The sequence below is a fragment of the Lepidochelys kempii genome, chromosome 7 (assembly GCF_965140265.1).
Source record: "Lepidochelys kempii isolate rLepKem1 chromosome 7, rLepKem1.hap2, whole genome shotgun sequence".
NCBI classification, from domain to species: Eukaryota; Metazoa; Chordata; order Testudines; family Cheloniidae; genus Lepidochelys; species Lepidochelys kempii.
The window spans coordinates 25,786,311-25,807,768 of record NC_133262.1 but is presented as its reverse complement, the minus strand read 5'-3'; the positions used below and the strand labels follow the sequence as shown (position 1 = coordinate 25,807,768).

At 42.0% G+C, this 21,458-nt stretch overlaps 1 protein-coding gene across 2 annotated transcripts in view; it reads right to left on the bottom strand.

Moving 5' to 3' along the window:
* ARHGEF3 (Rho guanine nucleotide exchange factor 3) overlaps nt 1-21,458 on the bottom strand; it is a 312,788-nt gene that overhangs the window by 130,413 nt on the left and 160,917 nt on the right. The window contains exon 1 of one of the 2 annotated variants that reach the window (XM_073351505.1): nt 4,045-4,105. The exons of the other annotated variant lie outside the window; for it this stretch is intronic. Coding sequence (XP_073207606.1) covers nt 4,045-4,080 — 36 coding nt within the window. The 5' untranslated portion in view covers nt 4,081-4,105. Of the gene's footprint in view, nt 1-4,044; nt 4,106-21,458 lie in introns of those variants that run through there. 2 annotated transcript variants of the gene reach the window in all.

The window sequence follows — 21,458 nt, the reverse complement described above, 5'->3', positions numbered from 1 at the left end:
CAGGTAGATTCTTATGTGATAACAGAACTATAACAAAAATAGAAAAAAGTTACAATAAAAAAGCCTAAAATATGAATGAAAGATCAACTATTGAGAAAATATTTGTCAGAGAAGCTAAACAAATGTGTTTGACAAGCAGCTCTTGAGTGAAATTAAACTTCTTATAACAACTAGTATATATATACACACCTGAAAAGCCATTGTCAGGAAAGTAGCTGTAGAGTAAAACTGCTACACCCATCCTAACTTAAAGTTCACAAGAGGTAAACCCTTTACAAGTCTTTACAACCCTTTATAGGAGTCGCTGTGAACTGAATGGTGGAAGAGCATCCAGGCACCCATTTAGGTGATGTGGGGCCAATTGTTATATTAACAAAAACCAAACCCATCCCCCAGTCCATACACTCATGATCACTATACACCTTCTGTAGATCAGATTACTCATGCTTTTGTCACAAGTTGTCTGTGCAGCTGGCCAGACGGGGGCTTAATGCCAACAAGGATAAAGATGAAAACCAAGGTACATCTGCTGCATTAGTTATCCCTTTTTTGGGGAATGAGTAAAGGTAAAGAAAGCCAGAATTTGGCTTATGAGCACCCTGGAGTTGCATTTATCGCCTGCTAAAAATTCTAGTACACCAATTAACATACTGAGCAAAATAAGATTTTCCCCCTCATCGATTCTATTGCAGAAGCAAAGAGTGTAAACTTATTAAATCATATAACAGTCCTCACACATTAAGGACCCTAACTCTTAGAAGGAAATCCTGACTCCATTGAAATCAAAGGAATAACTTTCATTCAAACTAGTGAGGCCAGAATTTCACACTAAGGTGTGTGAGGTCTACACTTAAAACACTACACCAGTACAGCAGCATCACTGTAGCGCTTCAGTGAAGATGCTACTGCACCAACAGGAAAGCTTCTCCTGTCGTTGTAGTTAATCCATCTCCACAAGAAGTGGTAGCTATGTCGATGGGCAAAGCCCTCCCATTGCCATAGTGCTGTCTATACGAGGGGTTAGGTCAGTATAACAGGAATGTGAATTTCATACTTGTGAGTGACGTAGTTATACCTATGTAAGTTTACAGCATAGACCCGGTCTTAATCTTTTTTCCAGCTGTGGGGGGTTTTGTACCTCGTCAACCCCTTTGGTTCGGGGAGAGAAAGGGTAACGCAGCCTCTCTGCGTTTACATCAGTTCTACTACCCCTCTGGTAGTCAGTATCGTGTGGCCTAATGGCCAGAGTCCCTCTCAATTCTCTTCCCCTAGTGGGATAACACAGCCTAGCAGCCTGAATCCATATACTATGCTTCTACAGCAGTGTGACCCAATGGCCAGAGTCCCTCTAAATTCTCTTCCCCTAGGGGGATAGCGAGGCCTAGTGGCCCAAGTCCATATACTACGCTTCTACAGCAGTGTGGCCCAATGGCCAGAGACCTTCTAAATTCTCTTCCCCTAGTGGGATAGCTTGGCCTAGAGGCCGGAGTCCATATACTATCTCCTTTGGTAAAAGAGAGGGATCGAGTGACTATGTTGTAGCAAAAAGGGGGGCGGTTAGTGACCTCTGGTGGGGGAGCCTGGGCCCACCCGCCTTCACCAGGCTCCAACCCAGCACCCTGTCAGTGGCAGGGGTGGATCCGCCTCTGGGTCAGCAGGGAATCCTACTGAAACACGCTGACCTCGCAGTGGTTGGTCCCTTCCCATCAGTCTTCCAGTCGCCGTAGTCCCTGTGGCATCTGGGTCTCCAGGTTCCTCAGCAGCCAACATTCCCTGGGGTTCCAATAGCTGCGAGTCTCTGGTCCTGGTTTCTGGCTCCTCAGCTCTCCCCGGTAAGGGTTGTAATTGCTCCTGGGCGGGAGCCTCCACTGAGTATCTTTTCTCCTCGGCTGCCAACCCTGACTGAGCAGCTCTGCAGGCTTTTACACCTGACTTCCGGTTGAAGCATGCCCAGCAGAGCCTCAGGGGCATGGCTTTCTCTGCTAAGAGGGAAGGATTAACCCTCTCAGTCCCAGTGTGGGGCCGGTCCGCCCCATCACACCAGCCAAGGAGACTTTTTTTTAAAAAATCATACTTCCAGAATGCTTGAGTAAACACTTAGCTTCAGTCACCTTCAGTGCTTTTCCAAAGTGTTAGTAGAGGAACGAGGACTGCCCTATAGACACTAAACTCTCCTTAAAACACATCCTGAGGCTCCTCACAGAGGTAACATATTCAAGGCTCAAATGCATGCCTTTGCGGGTCACATGATTCAAAATGAGAAAGTATAGATATAGAGGAATGAAACCTTAATCCCTGTTTAAGGAGGATGCATTTGTGAAAGCTTTAATAAAAACATATTCAGAATATTTATATTTCAATAAAGTATTATGATTCTATACAGAAGTGCAAACAACATGATTAACTGAACTGTGTCCCAATGAAGGGAGCTGTAGCTCACGAAAACTTATGCTGAAATAAATTTGTTAGTCTCAGGTGCCACAAGTACTCCTTTTCTTTTTGCGAATACAGACTAACGCAGCTGCTACTCTGAAATTTGGAAAGGCTTGTAAATTGTACTTCTAGATTTAATGTTACAGGTGTTCTTAATCCTAACTCAGGGCATCTACATAGTTCACATCTATATCTACTACAAGAATGAATCCAATTTTATGTTATTTACGATAAAAACTGAACCTTTGTCAATTTCTTCACCAATCATAACAGCTAATCACTGTAGTTTGCCTGGCCATTTAAAGAAAATATGAATAATATGGAAACATCATATATTCAAAACAATGCTTCATTGCTTTACCCAGAAAACCTTGTTCAGGTAAATAAATAAAGTCATCAGACTATCATCTGAATAAGTCTTTGCAGGTTCAGGCCCTTAAGCATATCAAGACCAAACTTGTTTTTATCATGCACAAACAGCGTATTTAGACTTCTTAAAGTATAACAGGATAATTTTGGTCTCAGAAATTCTATTCCCATTGTAATATTATAGTTTTGTTAAGGACTTGACAGAGAGGAAAAAGTCAAATAGCAAATACCCATAAAAATATCTTGCTTTTACTTAGCAACTTTTTAAATAAAGCAGACTAATATAGAAAAATTAATAAAAGGAAATAATGACAGGTTTCAGAGTAACAGCCGTGTTAGTCTGTATTCGCAAAAAGAAAAGGAGGACTTGTGGCACCTTAGAGACTAACCAATTTATTAGAGCATAAGCTTTCGTGAGCTACAGCTCCCTTCATCGGGACACAGTTCAGTTAGCTCACGAAAGCTTATGCTCTAATAAATTGGTTAGTCTCTAAGGTGCCACAAGTCCTCCTTTTCTTTAAAAGGAAATACTATATTGGCATATTTTCTGTCAATTTCTGGATTATATTTTTTTTCCAAAAAAAAAAATTGTAATAAAGGCACAAGGTAAATGATCCTAATGGATTAAATTTTAGCAGTACACTTCACATAGGGCCAGATTTTTAAAAGTATTTAGATGCTTAAAGGTGCAGGTATTGCCTACTGAGGTTTTTAAAAAGCACATAGGTGCCTAACTCCCATTAAGGTGCTTAAGTGCTTTTGAAAATCCTATTAGGCGCCTATCTGGCTCAGAAAAAAAAAATTAGACTGCTGAACTAGTTTCACTTCCAGGAAGACAAGCATTAAAAAGATTGTGGTTCTGTTCCCAACTCCATCCGGGATCCACTAAAGGACTGGGTGTCTTAAGATAAGTGAAGAAAGGAAGTTCCCTTTAGAGCAGGGGTCTCCAAACTTTATGAGACGAGGGCCATATTAGATTTTTGAAGGGGCTTCGCGGGCCGAAGCAACTGTGAAAGAAATTAAATATATGCAAAATCATTAAAAAAAACAAACCTACTCTACTGTGTGAGTGTTGCATTAAATTCTAAATCAGGTATAAAAGTTAATCAATGCAGGTACTGTGAAATCACACAAAATATTTGTCACTACATTAAAAATCATTTCACTTTTTTTTAAAATTTTATTTCTAAAAACCTCACACATTTGTATCATACAAATACACTGGCTCCCAGAGGCACTCACCCCTCTGCACAACTCAGCTGTGCTGCCGCCCTGCATGAGCTGCTGCCGGCGGCCCCTCCCTGTGCCTGCTCCGCATGCCTACTTAGCTGTTCGCTTCTTCCCTGTTGGTGGGAGGGCCGGACAAATGGAAGCCCCGGGCCGGATGCGGCCCGCGGGCTGTAGTTTGGAGCCCCTGCTTTAGAGGAATAAAGCCACAGGTGGAGAGAAATCCGAAGAGTGCTCTTATTTGCTCCTGCAAAGTAAAATTAAAACAACGGTAGCTGAGGGTGATCAGCACCTCAAAAGAGGCAATCAGAACCTTGCAGTGTTGTTCCCACTGTGAATGATGGCTAACAGTATTGTACGTTGTTATAGAATTGTAGCCTTCACTTACTTGATCAAGTGAAAGAACAGGTCTTATTACCAACTAACAATTCATTTAAAAGTTAATGAGACAAGAGAAAGTATAGAGAAAAGTTAATAAGAGCAAAAGATAGTTATTTTAATATGTAATAACTTTGGGCCTGCAAACCCTCATGCATATGAGACGTTTTCATCCCCACTGAATGTAATGGGACTTCCCAAGCCTTTATAGGATCAGGCCAGAATTATTAAACATTCAAATGATTTTATCGGTTGCTCTAATTAATTTACACAAAATGAAAAAGCAAAAGTTCTTGCAGAGACCTAAAAACAAGAGGTTCAACTGCAGGTTTTCTCTCCTGGTTAAAGCAGAACTGAAATGTATTGTTGTCTAATACCTAGAGAGCGCTCAGTCAAATCAAACATTGTTTTTTAAATATACAGACTTGTATGATCTTGTAGTCTCAATTGCACTCTAGGTCCACTGCACCTTAGATTTATGGATAAAGGTGAATAAATTAGCTTGCTATTGAACTCAATTAACACCCTGGACTTGTTGGGGGAGTTCTCAATCAACCTTCAAAGTACCTAGAATTTATATTTTTACACACACACACACACACACACAGAGTTATTCTGCATTTCTGTTAATAAATGCAATAGGTATATTCCTAATATCTTATGCAAAACAGGTCTCCATCACTTGTAAGCAACAATATATTTGAAAAACTGTCTTGGAGCATTTCCAAACACTTGTTTGGGATTTTACGTGCCCACTCGCACCCCCCCACACACACACTGTAGCTAAGGAAATGAGATTCAGTTATATAACCAAATGAGTCAGCAGCTGTAAGTAGATATTTTTTCAGCTGCCAAGATTACACACTACAATAATGAAGGAATGATAGAAGCAATCAGAACATAAATTTTTCTTCTTTTCACAAGATAAAAGCCACTGAAAGCTACCAAATAAATTGGAAAATTGCTGCCAGTGGTAGATAATATTCTGAGCAGCTTTAACTTACAATAGTACAGAATGAGACCCACGGGAAAAAAAATACATTAAAATGCTTATGAAAAATGGAAGGTATACTGTACTTTAGAATTCCCTAGTTTAGTTTTTAAGATATTTTGTACTGACCTTTGAGATTCACAGTTATTATTCATTAATGTCTTGTTATACAATAGCTGGACTAAAAAGACTGTTCCTTAATAGTTTGCCATGTTCATTGCTTCTGAACATTATAATTAACAACAACAGTGCACAGCACTTATATAGAACTTTTCATCCATAGATTTCACTTTAGAAGTGTTTGTCAGCCTTATTATTCCCACTTTACAGATCAGGAAACTGAGGCACAGAGGTTAAGTGGCATGTCCAAGATCACATAGTAAATCTATGGCACACAATGTAATAGAACCCAGGTCTCCTTGCTACATGCCCACTGGATCATGCAACATCACACATTCACATGAAACCTAAAACATCTCTAGTCGACCAGATTAAAGTGATTGTTTCAGTCCCACCCTCTGTTGCAGATAGGTTTATATAGTAATCACTGCCTAATAATGCTAATATTGACATAACATACTGCTAACAGCCCTATTTTTATTTTCCTTTCTATATAGTTCCTCCTATAATAGAATTTACTCAGCACTGATTTCTCTGCTAAGATGCATTGACTGTGAAAAACCCATGAAGATAATGTTCCCTAAAGAAGAACTTAGAGAACATCGCAGCCAGACATTTTTCAGTAACACTGACAAGATTCAGGCCAAGAAAGACTGATAAAATATATTGACCTTAAATCTCCCTTTGCCTAGGGCTAATGGTGCTGAGTTATCTCTTGTCTACCACAGCAAAACATCATCAACTTTATGTCACATTTCCTGGAAGATCAAGAATGCAGTTCATTAAAAAGGCCTCATCTGAAGCAGCTTGGGCCATCAAAAGTTTCTGGCCACATATGGATCTTTTGGTTTATACCAGGGGTCGGCAACCTATGGCATGTGTGCCAAAGACAGCACGCGAGCAGACTTTTAATGGCATGCTGCTGCCTGCCAGGTCCCAGCCGCCAGCCCCACTCAGCCCACTGCCAAACCCTGGCCGGGACCCCAACAGTCAGCAGCGTGCCATTAAAAATCCTGCCCGCCCCAGCCCACTCTTCTCCGCCCCCCGCGGGGGCAGGGTGAAGAAGCTTGGTCCTGCCAGCTGCTGCTGCAGGGCAGGCAAGGTCTCCCCCGCCCCCTCCTCTCCCTCCCTGCCGCCGATCAGCTGATGGCCCTTGCGAGGAGGGGGAGAAATGGAGCTGCAGCGTGTGTGCTGCTCCGGGGAGAAGGTGAAGAAGAGGTGGGGACAGGGCACTGGGGAAGGGGGGTGGAATCAGGGCATATCCCCTCCAGCCCCCCGCCATGTGCCGCTCTGGGCAGGGAGCTGGGAGCACCCCCATGACCCCAGCCTTCTGCCCTGACCCCTATACCCCCCCCACCCCAGCCCCCTGCCCTGACTCCTGCACCCCCCACACATACCAAGCCCCCCCCACACCCCATGCCCTGACTCCTGCACCCCCCTCACATGCCCCCAGCCCTCTGCCCTGAATTCTGCACCCCCCACACCCTGACTCTTGCAGCCCACACATTCTCACCCCTACCCTGAGCACCAAACGGGAGCTCCTGCACACATACTCCCACATTCCCACCTGCACCCCTTGCACCAAATGGGAGCTGCCAGGTAAGAACTCCATACCCAAACCTCCTGCCCCAACCCTGAGCCCCCTCCCTCATTCTAGCTCTTGGCCAGGCCCTAGCCTACTCCTTCATCCCCAGCCCTGTGCTCAGTGCACTCCCACCCTGGTGCAGAGAGAGAGGAAGAGAATGGGCTAGAACCAGGGAGAAGGTAGGTACCCACTCTATGTGGGCAGGGCTGGGATCCCAGACCAGCAGCTGGCTGAGTGGCAGCAGGCTGAGCTGCTCATCCCGCTGCCGGTCTGGGGTCCCGGCCACTGGCCCCGCTCAGCCTGCTGCCGGTCTTGGGTTCTGCCTGCCAGCCCCTTGCCAACTGGGCTCCCGGCCGCAGGCTCCACTCAGCCTGCAGCCGGCCTAGGTGAACGGAACCCCAGGCTGGCAGCGGGCTGAGAGGGCTGGCGGTGTAAGATCAGCATTTTAATTCAATTTTAAATGAAGCTTCTTAAACATTTTGAAAACCTTGTTTACTTTACATACAACAATAGTTTAGTTATATAATATTATAGACTTATAGAGAGAGACCTTCTAAAAAATGTTAAAATGTATTACTGGCACGCAAAACCTTAAATTAAAGTGAATAAATGAAGACTTGGCACACCACTTCTGAAAGGTTGCTGACCCCTGGTTTATACAGTACATGAAGAGAGCCTATCCAGGCATCCCTCATCCATAACATGGGATCTCCAGCTCAAGATTCCTCCTTGATCTCATCTTTCACGTGGGGAAAGAGGTGACCTCTCAAACTGGCAGGTCTCAGATCATTTAGAAAAGAAATAACATCTTAATTAAATAAATTGCATCCAGAAACCAAACAGGCAGCTAGCACAGATCAGAGAACACTGATTTCATGTGCTGAAGATGAGAAACTCCACTTAATTCTTGCTGCTTTACTTATTATCTTCAGTTTCCAAATTGATTTAAAAGTACAGCCCAAAGTAGAGCATATTACAGTAATCTAATCTTGAGGTGCCAACAATGGCTAGGATTTTCAAAGGGGCTAAAGGGAGTCAGGCACCTAAATCCCAATGAATTTTAATGGGAGTGGGGGCATTTAACTCCTTGAGGTCCTCTTCAATATCCCAATCAGCATGGACGACAGTAGCAGAGGTCACATCTGAAAGAAATGGTCACAGCCTCCTTCCCAGAGAGATATACAGAAGATTTTTATCCATCTCCATGAGATTTATCTATCAAAGTAACCAGAGCAGTCTCAATGGCATGACCAGGTCTGTACCCACATTCAAAGGGACAAAGAGATCAGAGGCAGCTAGATACTTGGAACTGTCTTGCAAAAACCTTCTCAATAATTTTTGATGTTCTGTTTTGCCTTGGGATTTAGAGACGCAGATTTACAAAGAATAGTTTATACTTCCAAATAATATTAATAAATACATACTTTCTATTTGAGCTGGTTGAAATCTTTCTATTATAGAAAAGTTTAAATAAAATGGTGAAAAAACTAATTTTTTAAAATCAATTAAATTTTGTACAGGATTCTGAACCAAGTTTACTTTGTATGCACACAGCACTTCTCATCTGTATGTCTCTAAGAACTTTATGAAGGAAAATTTTTGTCCATTGTGCTTCATAATTCCTTCAGTGTTGACATAATTTTTTTTTTAGCATTTAATTTTTCAAATCCATAATGACACAGACTTCCTATTTAAACTGGTTATTTTATCATAACTCTAACCAGCTAACTATACACAGGATGAGAGACTGAAAAATCTTATTAACAAATGTTCTGATACCAAATACTAAATTGTGGCATTACCACTGAGATGAAGGACAACCAGGATGATTAGCAATCTTTTATTTAGTTATAAATAAACTATCACAGAGAACTTCTTAAGATAAAGACATGGTGATAGAGTGAGACTGATTCAGTCATATAAACTTATTTCCATGTCACACTTGAAATCCTATTTTTGATTTTTCCATAAATGTATCCTCTCATTCACCTTTCTATTAAAACCAGTGGCATAGATTCTGATTTCAACTTAAACACCACAACCATAAATTTAATGAGAGTTACAAACACATCAAGAAGAGATGATAACTTTTGTCTTTCGTTGTGGCTGTTGCCATCCATTTTAAGAAAGATGAGCAAGATATTTTCTTCAGCCCCGTCACTCAATTCTGTTGCTGTCATGTGCTTATTCTATACTTTTTCAACTGTGCAATATTAAGACATAAATATATGAGCTTTAAATTTAAAGCAGAAAGTGCCATATATTTTTATTTGTATGTTCTTTTGAATTAGGCTGTTTGAATTAAGCTCATCTATCTGAAAATCTCTGCTAATTTGCATTTCCTGCAGTTATAGTGGAAAGGGCAGAACTGATAAATTGTCACTACTTGGGCCAGCAAACTATAGTTCTGCTTTCTTAGGTCAGTCAGTGTAAATATTATTGATGCTCTCACATTGCAAAATGTTTGCATGGCTGAGATCCTAAACATGCTTGACATTACTGTTGACAAAGGGTTCACAAGACCAGTGATATAGGAAATTAAATGAACATTGGAACAAAGGTTCAAATGAGTGTTTCAGACATTTTTTATCAGTGCATTCTTTAGGTGGATTGTTACTTTGGCTGTTTGTCACAAACATGTTATTTAAAAAATGATTTTGCTTTCTTGTTTGATTTCCAAATGTATTACAATTTTTTAAAAACCTTTGCTTTTCCCTGTTATATGGTAATCTTATACTGATACTAATATCAGTTACTGTATTGTGTCATTGTACCATAAAGCCATAAAAGACTCCAGAAGTGAAAGAACAGTGATATATCTATGCACCGTATTAGTTAGGTCCCTTCTCTCTGGGCTGAGGTTTAAAAGAGCCTAGATAAAACTGCAGTTATCATTGCAAAAACTCATGGACTTGCAAAACATACATATTCCCATTAATTTACTACAGATATTCAGATAATGGGAGCCTTTCTAATGACTTCAATAGACATTTGATCAAGTCAGACATTTAAAAAATTTCCAGCACTTATTTGGAGGAAGACGACCCATTTCTTGATGCATTGTCTATTTTATCCTCCGATAGAGTTTTGCCATTGACTTCAATGGAGCCAGAATTTCACCCGTAGTCTCTACTTCATTTGAACCGTTATATATTTAAAAATATTGTATTTATCAAGTGATATTCCCTCAAAAAGGACAAAGTATACCTCTTGTCATTTGAGAAATATACATATCTCTTGTACAATCAGTGTATTATATTTATTTTACTCATAAAGACATGTAACAAGCCCCTCAAACTCTCCCTACATTTTATACTTATTGATATTACATGTTGCTCCTAAAATTGCAAAGCACTCAACTTCATTAAACTGGATATGTGTACTAATGCTTTCTATTTTCATTTGCTGTAGTGACCATTTCACTTACCACTGCCTCATGTAGTAAAACATGGTATCTTTTGTTTTTTATTCTGATGGGCAGAAACTATCATATGACCATAATTGTGCAGTAATGTTTTGGGCAGTTGGAATGAAGCAGGCATTAGATTACAGTTCACATTCAGATGTACTCTGCTATTAACAAAAAAGTGGGATCAGTCAGAGGAATGCAGATTATACACTCTGTTTGAGCTTGTCTACACTACCCACCACATCGGCGGGCAGTGATCAATCCAGCAGGGGTCAATTTATTGTGTCTCATATAGATGTGAAAAATCGACCGCTGAGTGCTCTCCCGTCAACTCCATCAGAACGAGGAGTGCAAGCGAAGTTAACGGGAGAGTATCAGCTGTTGACTTACAGGAGTGAAGACACCACGGTAAGTAGATCTAAGTATGTCAACTTTTCAGCTGCGCTATTCACGTAGCTGAAGTTGCGTATCTGAGATTGACCCTGTGCGGTAGTGTAGACCAGCCCTTTGAGATCTTTCTGAAGAGAATTTCTGTCACACAGTCACAAAAATATTAGGATAATATTTAGAATCTGAAGATATTGAATTAAATGTACAGTATCAAACTATGACTGTTTCATATTCTATTTATTACATTCCAAATATAATTTCCACTTCTCATATTGGATTCAAACATGCAGTTTGCTTCACAAATGTAATACAATTCCAATTCTAATATAGGGGAGTCCAGGTTACCCCTTTCAACCCAAGCAGTTAGCCAGTATTTGGTGTGGTGTTTCTCTCCCTCATATACAGCTCCATTAAAAAATACCAATCCCCTTGTGTGACACATACCCAGAAAGGGTTAAGCATCCTGCAGGATAAATGACTCAAATTCAACCTTAAAAACATATGGGGAAATAATGCTTGCAGTGGTGGATTTAGAGTTAGTGGGGCCCTGTGTACAGCTTCATTTTTGCCCACCCCACTCGGGACCCAGCCAAGAAAAATAACATTCTCTCTGATCTCTCCCCTGTTTTTCATTCTTTTTTTCTTCATCCTCTTCCTATAAGTAATGGGAAGAAAATGAAAATAAAGTGAGGTACCTTGATTGGGGCAGGGAGTTGGGGTGTATGATAAATGAAGAGAGGGGGGTAGCTCCCTTTTATGGACACCCAGCCAGCCAGTAGCTATAAAATCCCTCTTAGTAGCTGTTCTCTAATTGCTCTACTTGTAAAGGGTTAAGAGTCTCACTGCTATGCATAGGTAAAAGGAGGTGAGTGGGCACCTGGCCAAAAGAGCCAATGGGAAGGCTAGAACTTTTTAAAATTGAAAAAAGACTCCCCTTTTGTCTGTCTGTTGTTGTTCTCCCTGGGAGAGGTGGACAGGGAAGCTGCTATGCTGTAAGAAGCTTGGGCCAGGTATGAAAAAATCATCAGTATTATATCTAGAAACTACTCATTTAAAATCCCAGATACGTAAGTAGATCAGGAAATGTCTAGGAAGACGTGATTAGCTTTATCCCTTTTATTTCATTATGGCTTGTGGATTCCTCTGTGCTCACCCCAGGTGCTTTTGTTTTGCTTGTAACCTTTAAGATGGACCTTAGGAAAGCTATTCTTGGTGCTTAATCCTTGTAGTTGCTCTTTTAAAATCTAGCAGTAACCTGAGTTCCCAGATGTATTTTCTTTCTTTTTGTTATTAATAAAATTTACCTTGTTTAAGAACAGAATTTGATTTTTGTGCCTTAAGAGGTTTGTGCACATGTTGTTTAATTAGCTGGTGGAACAACTGATTTCCCTTCCCCCCCCCCCAGCTCTTTTCCAGAGGGGGAGTGAAAGGGCTTGAGGATACCGCACAGGAAAGAATTCCCAAGTGTGCCTTCCTGGGCACTCAAAGGGGTTCTGCACTTTGGTGGTGGCAGCATCTACCAATCCAAGGTCAGAAAAAAGCTGTAACCTTGGGAGTTTAATACAAGCCTGGAGTGGCCAGTATTAATTTTTAGAATCCTTGTAGGCCCTCAGCTTCTGCACTTGAAGTGCCAGAGTGGGGAATTAGCCGTGACAGGGTGTAGGAGGGGATGAGGGGATCAGGCTGTGAGAGGGAGTTTGCATGCTGGGTGTGGGCTCTCGACTAGAGCAGGGCTCTGGGAGGGAGTTTGGGTGCTGGGTGAAGGCTTTGGGCTGGGGCAGGAAGGTTGGGTGCAGCAGGGGTGAGGGGTTGGGCTCTGGGAGGAGGTTTGGGTGCGGGGTGCAGGCTCTGGGCTGGGGTGGGGGGGCACGCTATGCCTGCTTGTTGGGCTGCCAGTGTTTGAATAGCATGTGCACAGCCCAGGCTCCTCAGTTCCTTCTCTACAACAGAGTGCGTTACGAATTCCGAAGTAGAGGGGAGGAGGGCGGGTAGTGGAGCACCCACAGGGACACTCATCTCAAAGGACGTCAGTTACTGCACAGGCTGAGTAACCTCCTCTTCGAGAGAGAGATGTCCCTGTGGGTGCTCCACTTCAGGTGACTGAAAAGCAGTATCCCTTAGGGTGGTTGGGACTTTGGATGAGGCAAGAAGGCTGTTGACAAGGCAGCTCTACCCAATCTGGTGTCAGACGCTGCAGTGTGGATGAGAGCGTGGTGATTGGCGAAGGAAAGGTTCGATGCCCAGGTAGCTGCCTTGTATATGTTGGACACAGGGACATTACGGAGAAAGGCCATGGAGGTGCAGACAGCTCTGGTAGAGTGTGTCCTAATTGATGTAGGAGGGTGTATTTGCCCTGAGTTGGTAACAAAGGCGTAAGCAGTCAGCAATCCATTTGGAAAGTCTCTGTGTAGAGCTAGCATTTCACTGTGAGCGCTGAGTAGTAGAGACAAAAAGTCTGGGGGGTTTTCTAAATGGTTTTGTTCTATCTAGGTAAAAGGATAATGCTCTGCACACATCAAGAGCGTGCATTGTTGTTTCTAAGGCATTAGCATGAGGTTTCGGATAAGGTAACAGGGGCAGTTCCAGAACAAACAGGAACTTGCTGGAACCAATTAAGGCAGGCAGGCTAATTAGGGCCCCTGGAGCCAATTAAGAAGAAATTGCTAGAATCAATTAGGAGAGGCTGGCTAATCAGGGCACCTGAGTTTAAAAAGGTGCTCACTTCAGTTTGTGGTGTGCATGCTAGGAGCTGAGATTGAGAAGGCGTACTACTGGAGGACTGAGGAGTACAAGCATTATCAGACACCAAGAGAAAGGTTCTGTGGTGAGGATAAAGAAGGTGTTGGGAGGAGGCCATGGGGAAGTAGCCCAGGGAGTTGCAGCTGTCGCACAGCTGTTCCAGGAGGCACTCTAGACAACTGCAGTCCACAAGGCCCTGGGATGGAACCCGGAGTCGAGGATGGGCCCGGGTTCCCCCCAAACCTCCCAACTCCTGATCAGACACAGGAGGAGTTGACCTGGACTGTGGGTTCCACCAGAGGGGAAGGTCTCTGGGCTGTTCCCCAACCCACATGGTGGGTCAGCAGAGACTATGAGGATTGTTCACCTTCCTTTTCCCCATGCTGGCCAGTGATGAGGTTATCTGAGTAAAACAGCAGATTTGAGCCATGAAAGTGGCCAAACTGAGGGCTGTCGTGAATTTCTGAGGCGAGCAAATCTGCCAATAAGTGCAGTACCCACCAAGGTAGAGGAGGAACTTTGTCACAATAGATTCATTGAGGTGAAAAGAAAAGTATCTTAGTTAAGAACTTTGGATGCGTGTGGAGTGTGACCTTATTGCGGAAGAATGTGGTATACGGAGGGTCCACCATAAGCGCCCCCATTTCTCCTACTCGTCTGGCAGACATGATTGCTATGAGGAAGGCGGTCTTCATGGATAGGTGGAGAAGAGAGCAGGTAGCCATCGGTTCAAAGGGTTTATCAATTAGGGCTTTGAGGACTAGATGTAAATCCCAAGGTACAGCAGGCAGTTTCATGTCTGGGTATAACGTATGGATACCCTTCAGGAAGCTTTTGGTGATTGGATGGGCAAAGACCGTAATGTTGTTAATCTTATGGTGGAAGGCAGTGATTGCCGTGAGGTGGACCTACATTGATGACATCTTCATCATCTGGACCCAGGGAAAGAAGCCCTTGAGGAATTCCACCATGCTTTCAACAATTTCCATCCCACCATCAACCTCAGCCTGGACCAGTCCACATAAGAGATCCACTTCCTGGACACTACGGTGCTAATAAGCGATAGTCACATAAACACCACTCTATACCAGAAACTACTGAGCGCTATACTTACCTACATGCCTCCAGCTTTCACCCAGATCACACCACACGATCCATTGTCTACAGCCAAGCTCTACGATACAACCGCATTTGCTCCAACCGCTCAGACAGAGACAAACACCTACAAGATCTCTATCAACCGTTCTTACAACTACAATACCCACCTGCTGAAGTGAAGAAACAGATTGACAGACCCAGAAGTTACCTACTACAGGACAGGCCTAACAAAGAAAATAACAGAATGCCACTAGCCATCACCTTCAGCCCCCAACTAAAACCTCTCCAATGCATCATCAAGGATTTACAACCTATCCTGAAGGACGACCCATCACTCTCACAGATCTTGGGAGACAGGCCAGTCCTTGCTTACAGACAGCCCCCCAACCTGAAGCAAATACTCACCAGCAACCACACAACAAAAACACTAACCCAGGAACCTATCCTTGCAACAAAGTCCGTTGCCAACTGTGTCCACATATCTATTCAGGGGACACGATCATAGGGCCTAATCGTATCAGCCACACTATTAGAGGCTCGTTCACCTGTGTATCTACCAGTGTGATATATGCCATCATGTGCCAGCAATGACCCTCTGCCATGTACATTGGCCAAACTGGACAGTCTCTATGTAAAAGAATAAATGGACACAAATCAGACCTCAAGAATTATAACATTCAAAAACCAGTCGGAGAACACTTCAATCTCTTTGGTCATTCGATTACAGACCTAAAAGTGGCAATTCTTCAACAAAAAAACTTCAAAAACAGACTCCAACAAGAGGCTATTGAATTGGAATTAATTTGCAAACTTGATGCAATTAACTTAGGCTTGAATAAAGACTGGGAGTGGATGTGTCATTACACAAAGTAAAACTATTTCCCCTTGTTTATTTTCCCTCCCACTGTTCTTGTAAAGTGCTGGAAATGGCCCACCTTGTTTATCACACAAAAGGTTTACCCCCCCTCCCTTCCACCCGTTCTCCTGCTGATAATAGCTCACCTTTCCTGGTCACTCTCATTACAGTCTGTATGGTAACACCCATAGTTTCATGTTCTCTGTGTATATAAAATCTCCCCACTATATTTTCCACTGTATGCATCCGATGAAGTGAGCTGTAGCTCACGAAAGCTTATACTCTAATAAATTTGTTAGTCTCTAAGGTGCCACAAGTACTCCTTTTCTTTTTATGGATACAGACTAACACGGTTGCTACTCTGAAATCTGGGAAGAGTATTGAGAGGAAAACATCTGGTCATTGTATTCCTCTTCCTCGTCCTCTTCCTCCCACACTTCATTGGAGGGGCTTGAAGTGGTAGGGGAGTAGTGAAGGTAGGGTGCTAAAGGTCTCGGTGATAGACTGGTCCCGAGAAGAGGAGACTTACGGGCATGGGACACCCTTAATTCCTCTGACTGTAAAAACTGAGGTGGAGCCGACTGACGAGGAGTTGGTGCCGGTGTAGTTGATGGACGCAGAGTCTGCTGGGACATCGGCTGATGCACCGAAGGGTGTCCCGAGGGAGCAAGCTGGCTCCACGGAGAAGGTGCCCCTGGGATAGGCACTGCAATAGAGGCTGGAGACCTCAGGGGGCTTGGTGCCAAGAGCAGCGTCTACAAAAGCGGTGCCGCAAGATCAAAGGATGGTGCCAAAGCCACTGCTTGTATTGCCGGCACCATAGCAGCTCTTGGCACCATATTGACAGAGGTGGCCGAGGGAGAGCTGAAAGAGGCAGGCAACTGAAAGCCCTGAGCCTTGGCACCGTGGAGGGGCAGCTTACTCACCGTCAGTGCCTGAGGTGCCTGCTGTGTGAAAGGTGCTGAGCCGCAGAGCAGGAGTTACCGGTTTTAACTTCTCTCCCGAGGAATGGCTTCTGATGGGGGAGGAAGCTGGCCATTTTTTTTGGCTTTTGCTTTGCCTCTGGAGGGTGTCACAGAGGTTTGCTGGCCAGGGTCAGACGCAGGTCTAAGAGAGTTTTCCATGAACAGCATTTTAAGCCTGAACTCCCTGTCCTTGTGGGTTGGTGCTTTCAATTTGGTACTGTGGACGCATTTTTGGGGTACATGAGACTCCCCCAAACAGCGTACGCACTGTGAATGCCCGTCCGAGATGGGGATGGCATCCTTACAGGAAGCGCATCTCTTGAAGCCTGGGGAGCCTTGCATGCCCGTAACCGCGGAGGCTTCTCCCTGCCCCAAGTAACTGTAACAGTTAATGTAACTTATCTAGATAGTAACTCTAATGACTAAAACCTATCTAAGTAAACTGAGAAACAAACTAACTTGCTAATCTCAAAGAGCACTGCTGAACTCCATCCCTAGCCGGGGACGGTAGGGAAGGAACTGAGGAGCCCGGGCTTTGCACGCGTTATAAGAACGCTGACCGCTCGAGAGGCAGGCACAGCCCGTAGGGGTACTGCTGTAGAAATCTCTAATCAAAGGCACGGGGATGCACCTTGACCTGAAGTGGAGCACCCACAGGGACATCTCTCGAAGAAGAACAGGCAATTGCCTTATGTTAATTCGTGTTCCTAAGTACCAGTAATGGACCTACTTCAAAGTCGCCCTGATTACCTATTGTAAGCCAAGAGACGCCAACCTGTCAAAGAAGGCTTGAAATTGTATAAAAGATCCTTGGGTCCTGATCCTGTCATCTCAGATCTGCTTGAGGTTTCATGCAGGGGAAGCCACAAGGATTGAGATCCCAGTTCTGACTGGATTGCTCTGAAATACAAACATTGGACTATAACCTTTAAACTATTTCTGAAAGAACTCTTTGCATCTACAAAGCTCACCATCTCTACTATAAATCTTAACCTCAAAAATTGCACGCCTGTCTGTATGTATATTGGTCTTTTAACCATACTCTCTCTCTGTCTTTTTTTTTTTAAATAAATTTTAGTTTAGTTAATAAGAATTGACTGTAAGCATGTATCTGGGTAAGATCTGGAATATTCATTTACCTGGGAGGTAATGTGTCTGATCCTTTGGGACTGGTAGAACCTTTTCTTTTGTATGATGAAATAAGATTTTCATTAATCCTCATCATATCTGATTTGGGTAACTAGGTAGAGGCCTGAGGCTGGGTTACTTTAAGGGAACTGTGTTTTGGACTTCTGAGTAACCAGTGAGGTATAACAGAAGCTGTTTAGTGCTGGCTTGGTAAATCTAAGTATTGGAATATTCACCAGTTTTGGGGACTATCTGCCCCATTCTTTACAGTTCACCCTAACTGAGTGACCTCAGCTGGCTCCCCCAGGACCCTGGTCACACCCTGTGTTCATATTCAGATCCCAGGAAAAAACCCTCAGATCGCCTGGCTCAACTCCTACTAGCCTTACACATGGCCTGTGCTTTGGGCAGTAGCTCTTATTGTTTCAGCTATCTATTCCATAATGGAGTTTAATTGCTTTTTACATTGACCCTGAATGAAGGGTAGTTGTCTTGCCTACCAACTTCAATGAGGTTTCACCCCAAGTTCTGGCATAACACCACAGATTTTCTCAGTATCATGATATTAAAGTTCTATGGAAACAGAAGTATCAAAAAAGCACACATATTAAAGACATCTTTATGATGAAATTCTGATTTTGGTCAAACCTTTCATCAGCTCCCCTTCTTCTACTGTCACTAGTGCACAGAGATAGCCACAAAAGGCATATGTGAACGTTGGCTGGTTTTAACCAGCAGGCATTAGGCTTGTAACAAAAGTTCTTTGCTACTTCTAAAGTAATGTTTTTCCACTGCATTTGTTAAAACATGACTAAAACAATAGAGTGGCAAAAGAATAGTCGGTGGCTTTACAATGTTTGAGAAGCTCCTTTTGGTTCCTTTCTGGGATTCCAAAAATACATGTTTTTGCTCCTGGGATGTATCATAAATATGCTATTTTCAGTACAGGAACTGCAATACTATGCATATTTCACCAGAGAAACTATTCACATTAAAAAAGTTGTTTTCTCTGAACCAGCAACTATTTTCCACAAAAATGTGTTATTTTATTATCCCCCAGAGAGAGTCCTGTGAATGTCCAATTTGTATGCCAAGAAATGCACACTCACAATAACAAACGCAACTTCAAAGCAGAAGGAAAAGGCATGCACAGTAACTCAAATTTGTTATTTTTGTCCATTCATACAGTTTTATTTTATTTTATTATTGCTTCGATTGCATCTTTACACACACAAACATATTATTCACATTTTGCATACATACTTCTGTGACCATTTCGTATTTTCCTCCTCTGCTACAATAGTTAGACTAACACTGCTTTTTATTCAAGATCATAATAGCAAATGGGCAACATATTGTCTCCTTTGGTTCTTGTCTTCAAATACAGATCCTAGTAATCGCTCCCTGATCTTTCAAATATTTTACAAAATACAAGGAATGAGAGCATGGTAAATCCACTTGTGAGTTGTCATCAATTTATGGAGAAAAAAAACAACCCCGAAACTAAGCTTTTGTTTCTGATGAGGCTGTGCTGTTCACTCTGAATTCTGCAGCATTCCAACTCCTGTAGTCCCAAAGATCATTTGATTTCAAACAATCCAGAATTCATACCATGCAGTACATTTGCAATCTACTGAGAGCAGCCAGCTGGCAGCAAACTAGAGAGCCTAGCAAGTAGCTCAGATTCAGCTGGTCCCTGCACCCTCTTTTAATGGTGGAGCTCACCGGTGGGCAGCAGTTGCTCTACCCAACTGCACACTTAAGCTATAGTTTCTGTCAGAGTGCACCTCAGTTTGCCACTATATGCAGGACTGTTGCCCTTCTTGACTGCCTATATGCCTACCCACAATGCCATGTCTACTTTGAGTTTACAGTAGGTCTCCATTCAGGTAAAGAGCTGTGAAATACACAGTTGTTTCAGCTGCAGATTGATTATTATCACTCCCAATAAAAACAGTTATTCAGGAGCATTTACATAAAGTACAATACTTGTCAGCACCACTTTTCCTACTAGTGCATTGTTATTTACATTAGTACTTTCCTTTTTATATAACATCACTGATCTATTCATGAAAAGTCTGACTATTTAAAAAAAAAACTTCAAACAACAATGTTCATACATAATATCATGCAAAAAAGTGTACTGATTATATATTTATGGATGTAATTCACAAAGTATTGAAGTGAATAGGCTGAAACAACTTCTGTTTCACTGGAAAATTATATTTAATTCATAGACAATTTTTAATTGTACCTACTGCATAGACTCAGTTAGTCAAAAATTTCAGATGTTTAACATCTGTGACATTCTATTCTATAAATGCTGAAGTGATGAAGTGAGCTGTAGCTCACGAAAGCTTATGCCCATATAAATTTGTTAGTTTCTAAGGTGCCACAAGTACTCCTTTTCTTTTTGCGAATACAGACTAACACGGCTGCTACTCTGAAACCTATTCTATAAAGATGTATACAGCAGCTGCAGACAAAGCTTAACTGCTATATATTCATTATGCTTAATCTTGTGCTCTACTATTGTACTGGCTTAACACTAGAACCCTTTTTCATCCTTTTTGTTGTTGTTGTTGTAAATGCTCTGATCATAATTAGGCACAGCATCTGAGACATGTATTACACATAACTGCTTACAGGAATACAATAATGGTTTCAGTCATTATTTTGCTAACATACCACCATCCATTCTGTCTAACCAGCTTACTACTCTATAGAAAGCTTTTTACATATTTTACAGGTTTCATAGTCATCAGAGGGACTTAAGGTAAAAGTAAAAAAAAAAATTAATTGATAATGTTGTGAACGTGCTGATACAAATTAATGTAACACATGCAAATAAAACGCCTAAATTATAAAGATCAGTTACTCCAGCATAATGGCTATTGCATTTATTTTCCGAAACAGTTATTAGTCTGCTGAAGATATAATTACACTGGAGCATAATTCCCTAAATTTTCTTTTTTGCAGAGAAACTCTGTGACCAGAAAGTACTAGGCATGAATGGTCCTGAGTGCTGGAAACCTTCTATGGTAGGATTAAGTATTCATAGTTATGGAATGTCAGATTGTAATAAACAAATTCCCCCAAAGCTGGTATTTCCCCCAACTTCATTCTTCTCTTTAGTCAGAACAGAAGTTTAGACAAGGATTGACAAAGCTAGAATAGTACCAGGGGAACAAAAACACCTCCCCTCCCCGCCAAATTACAATAAAAACACTTTAGATGGTAATCATTTCTATTATTTCAAGCATTACAATGCTGCTCAAACATCAGTGTCAAAAAGTGAATCAGTAGTATTATGTTCACCAAAAGATTCCAGGAGTTACCTCAGTTAAGGAGTAAAATGCAACTCTTTATCAACGCATCAAATCAACAATACTATTGAATGCAGCAAGTTCCATTATAGACACATTGTTATTAGCTTCTAAAACTAACAGCCTCAAGTTTCAGAAGTGACTACTGATTCGGGTCCCTTTATTATTATTAATGTAAAAGTATCTGACACAATTTCTTTACCAACAATGTGGAAAAGTTTGGCCTGGTCTCATTGTGAAATATAGAACGTTAAAATCATTCTCATCATTTAGTTGCCACACAGTCAGCAGAACAAACAATATTTTTAAAGGTGATATGAGACTGGTATTCTGTCTGTCAACCAACTCAACCCTTAATATAAACAAACTTTATGAAGCACATTGTAAGTGATCTGCAAAGCCTCTGTAAACTTTTTTTTTAAAAATAGCTTAAAGATCCCAAAT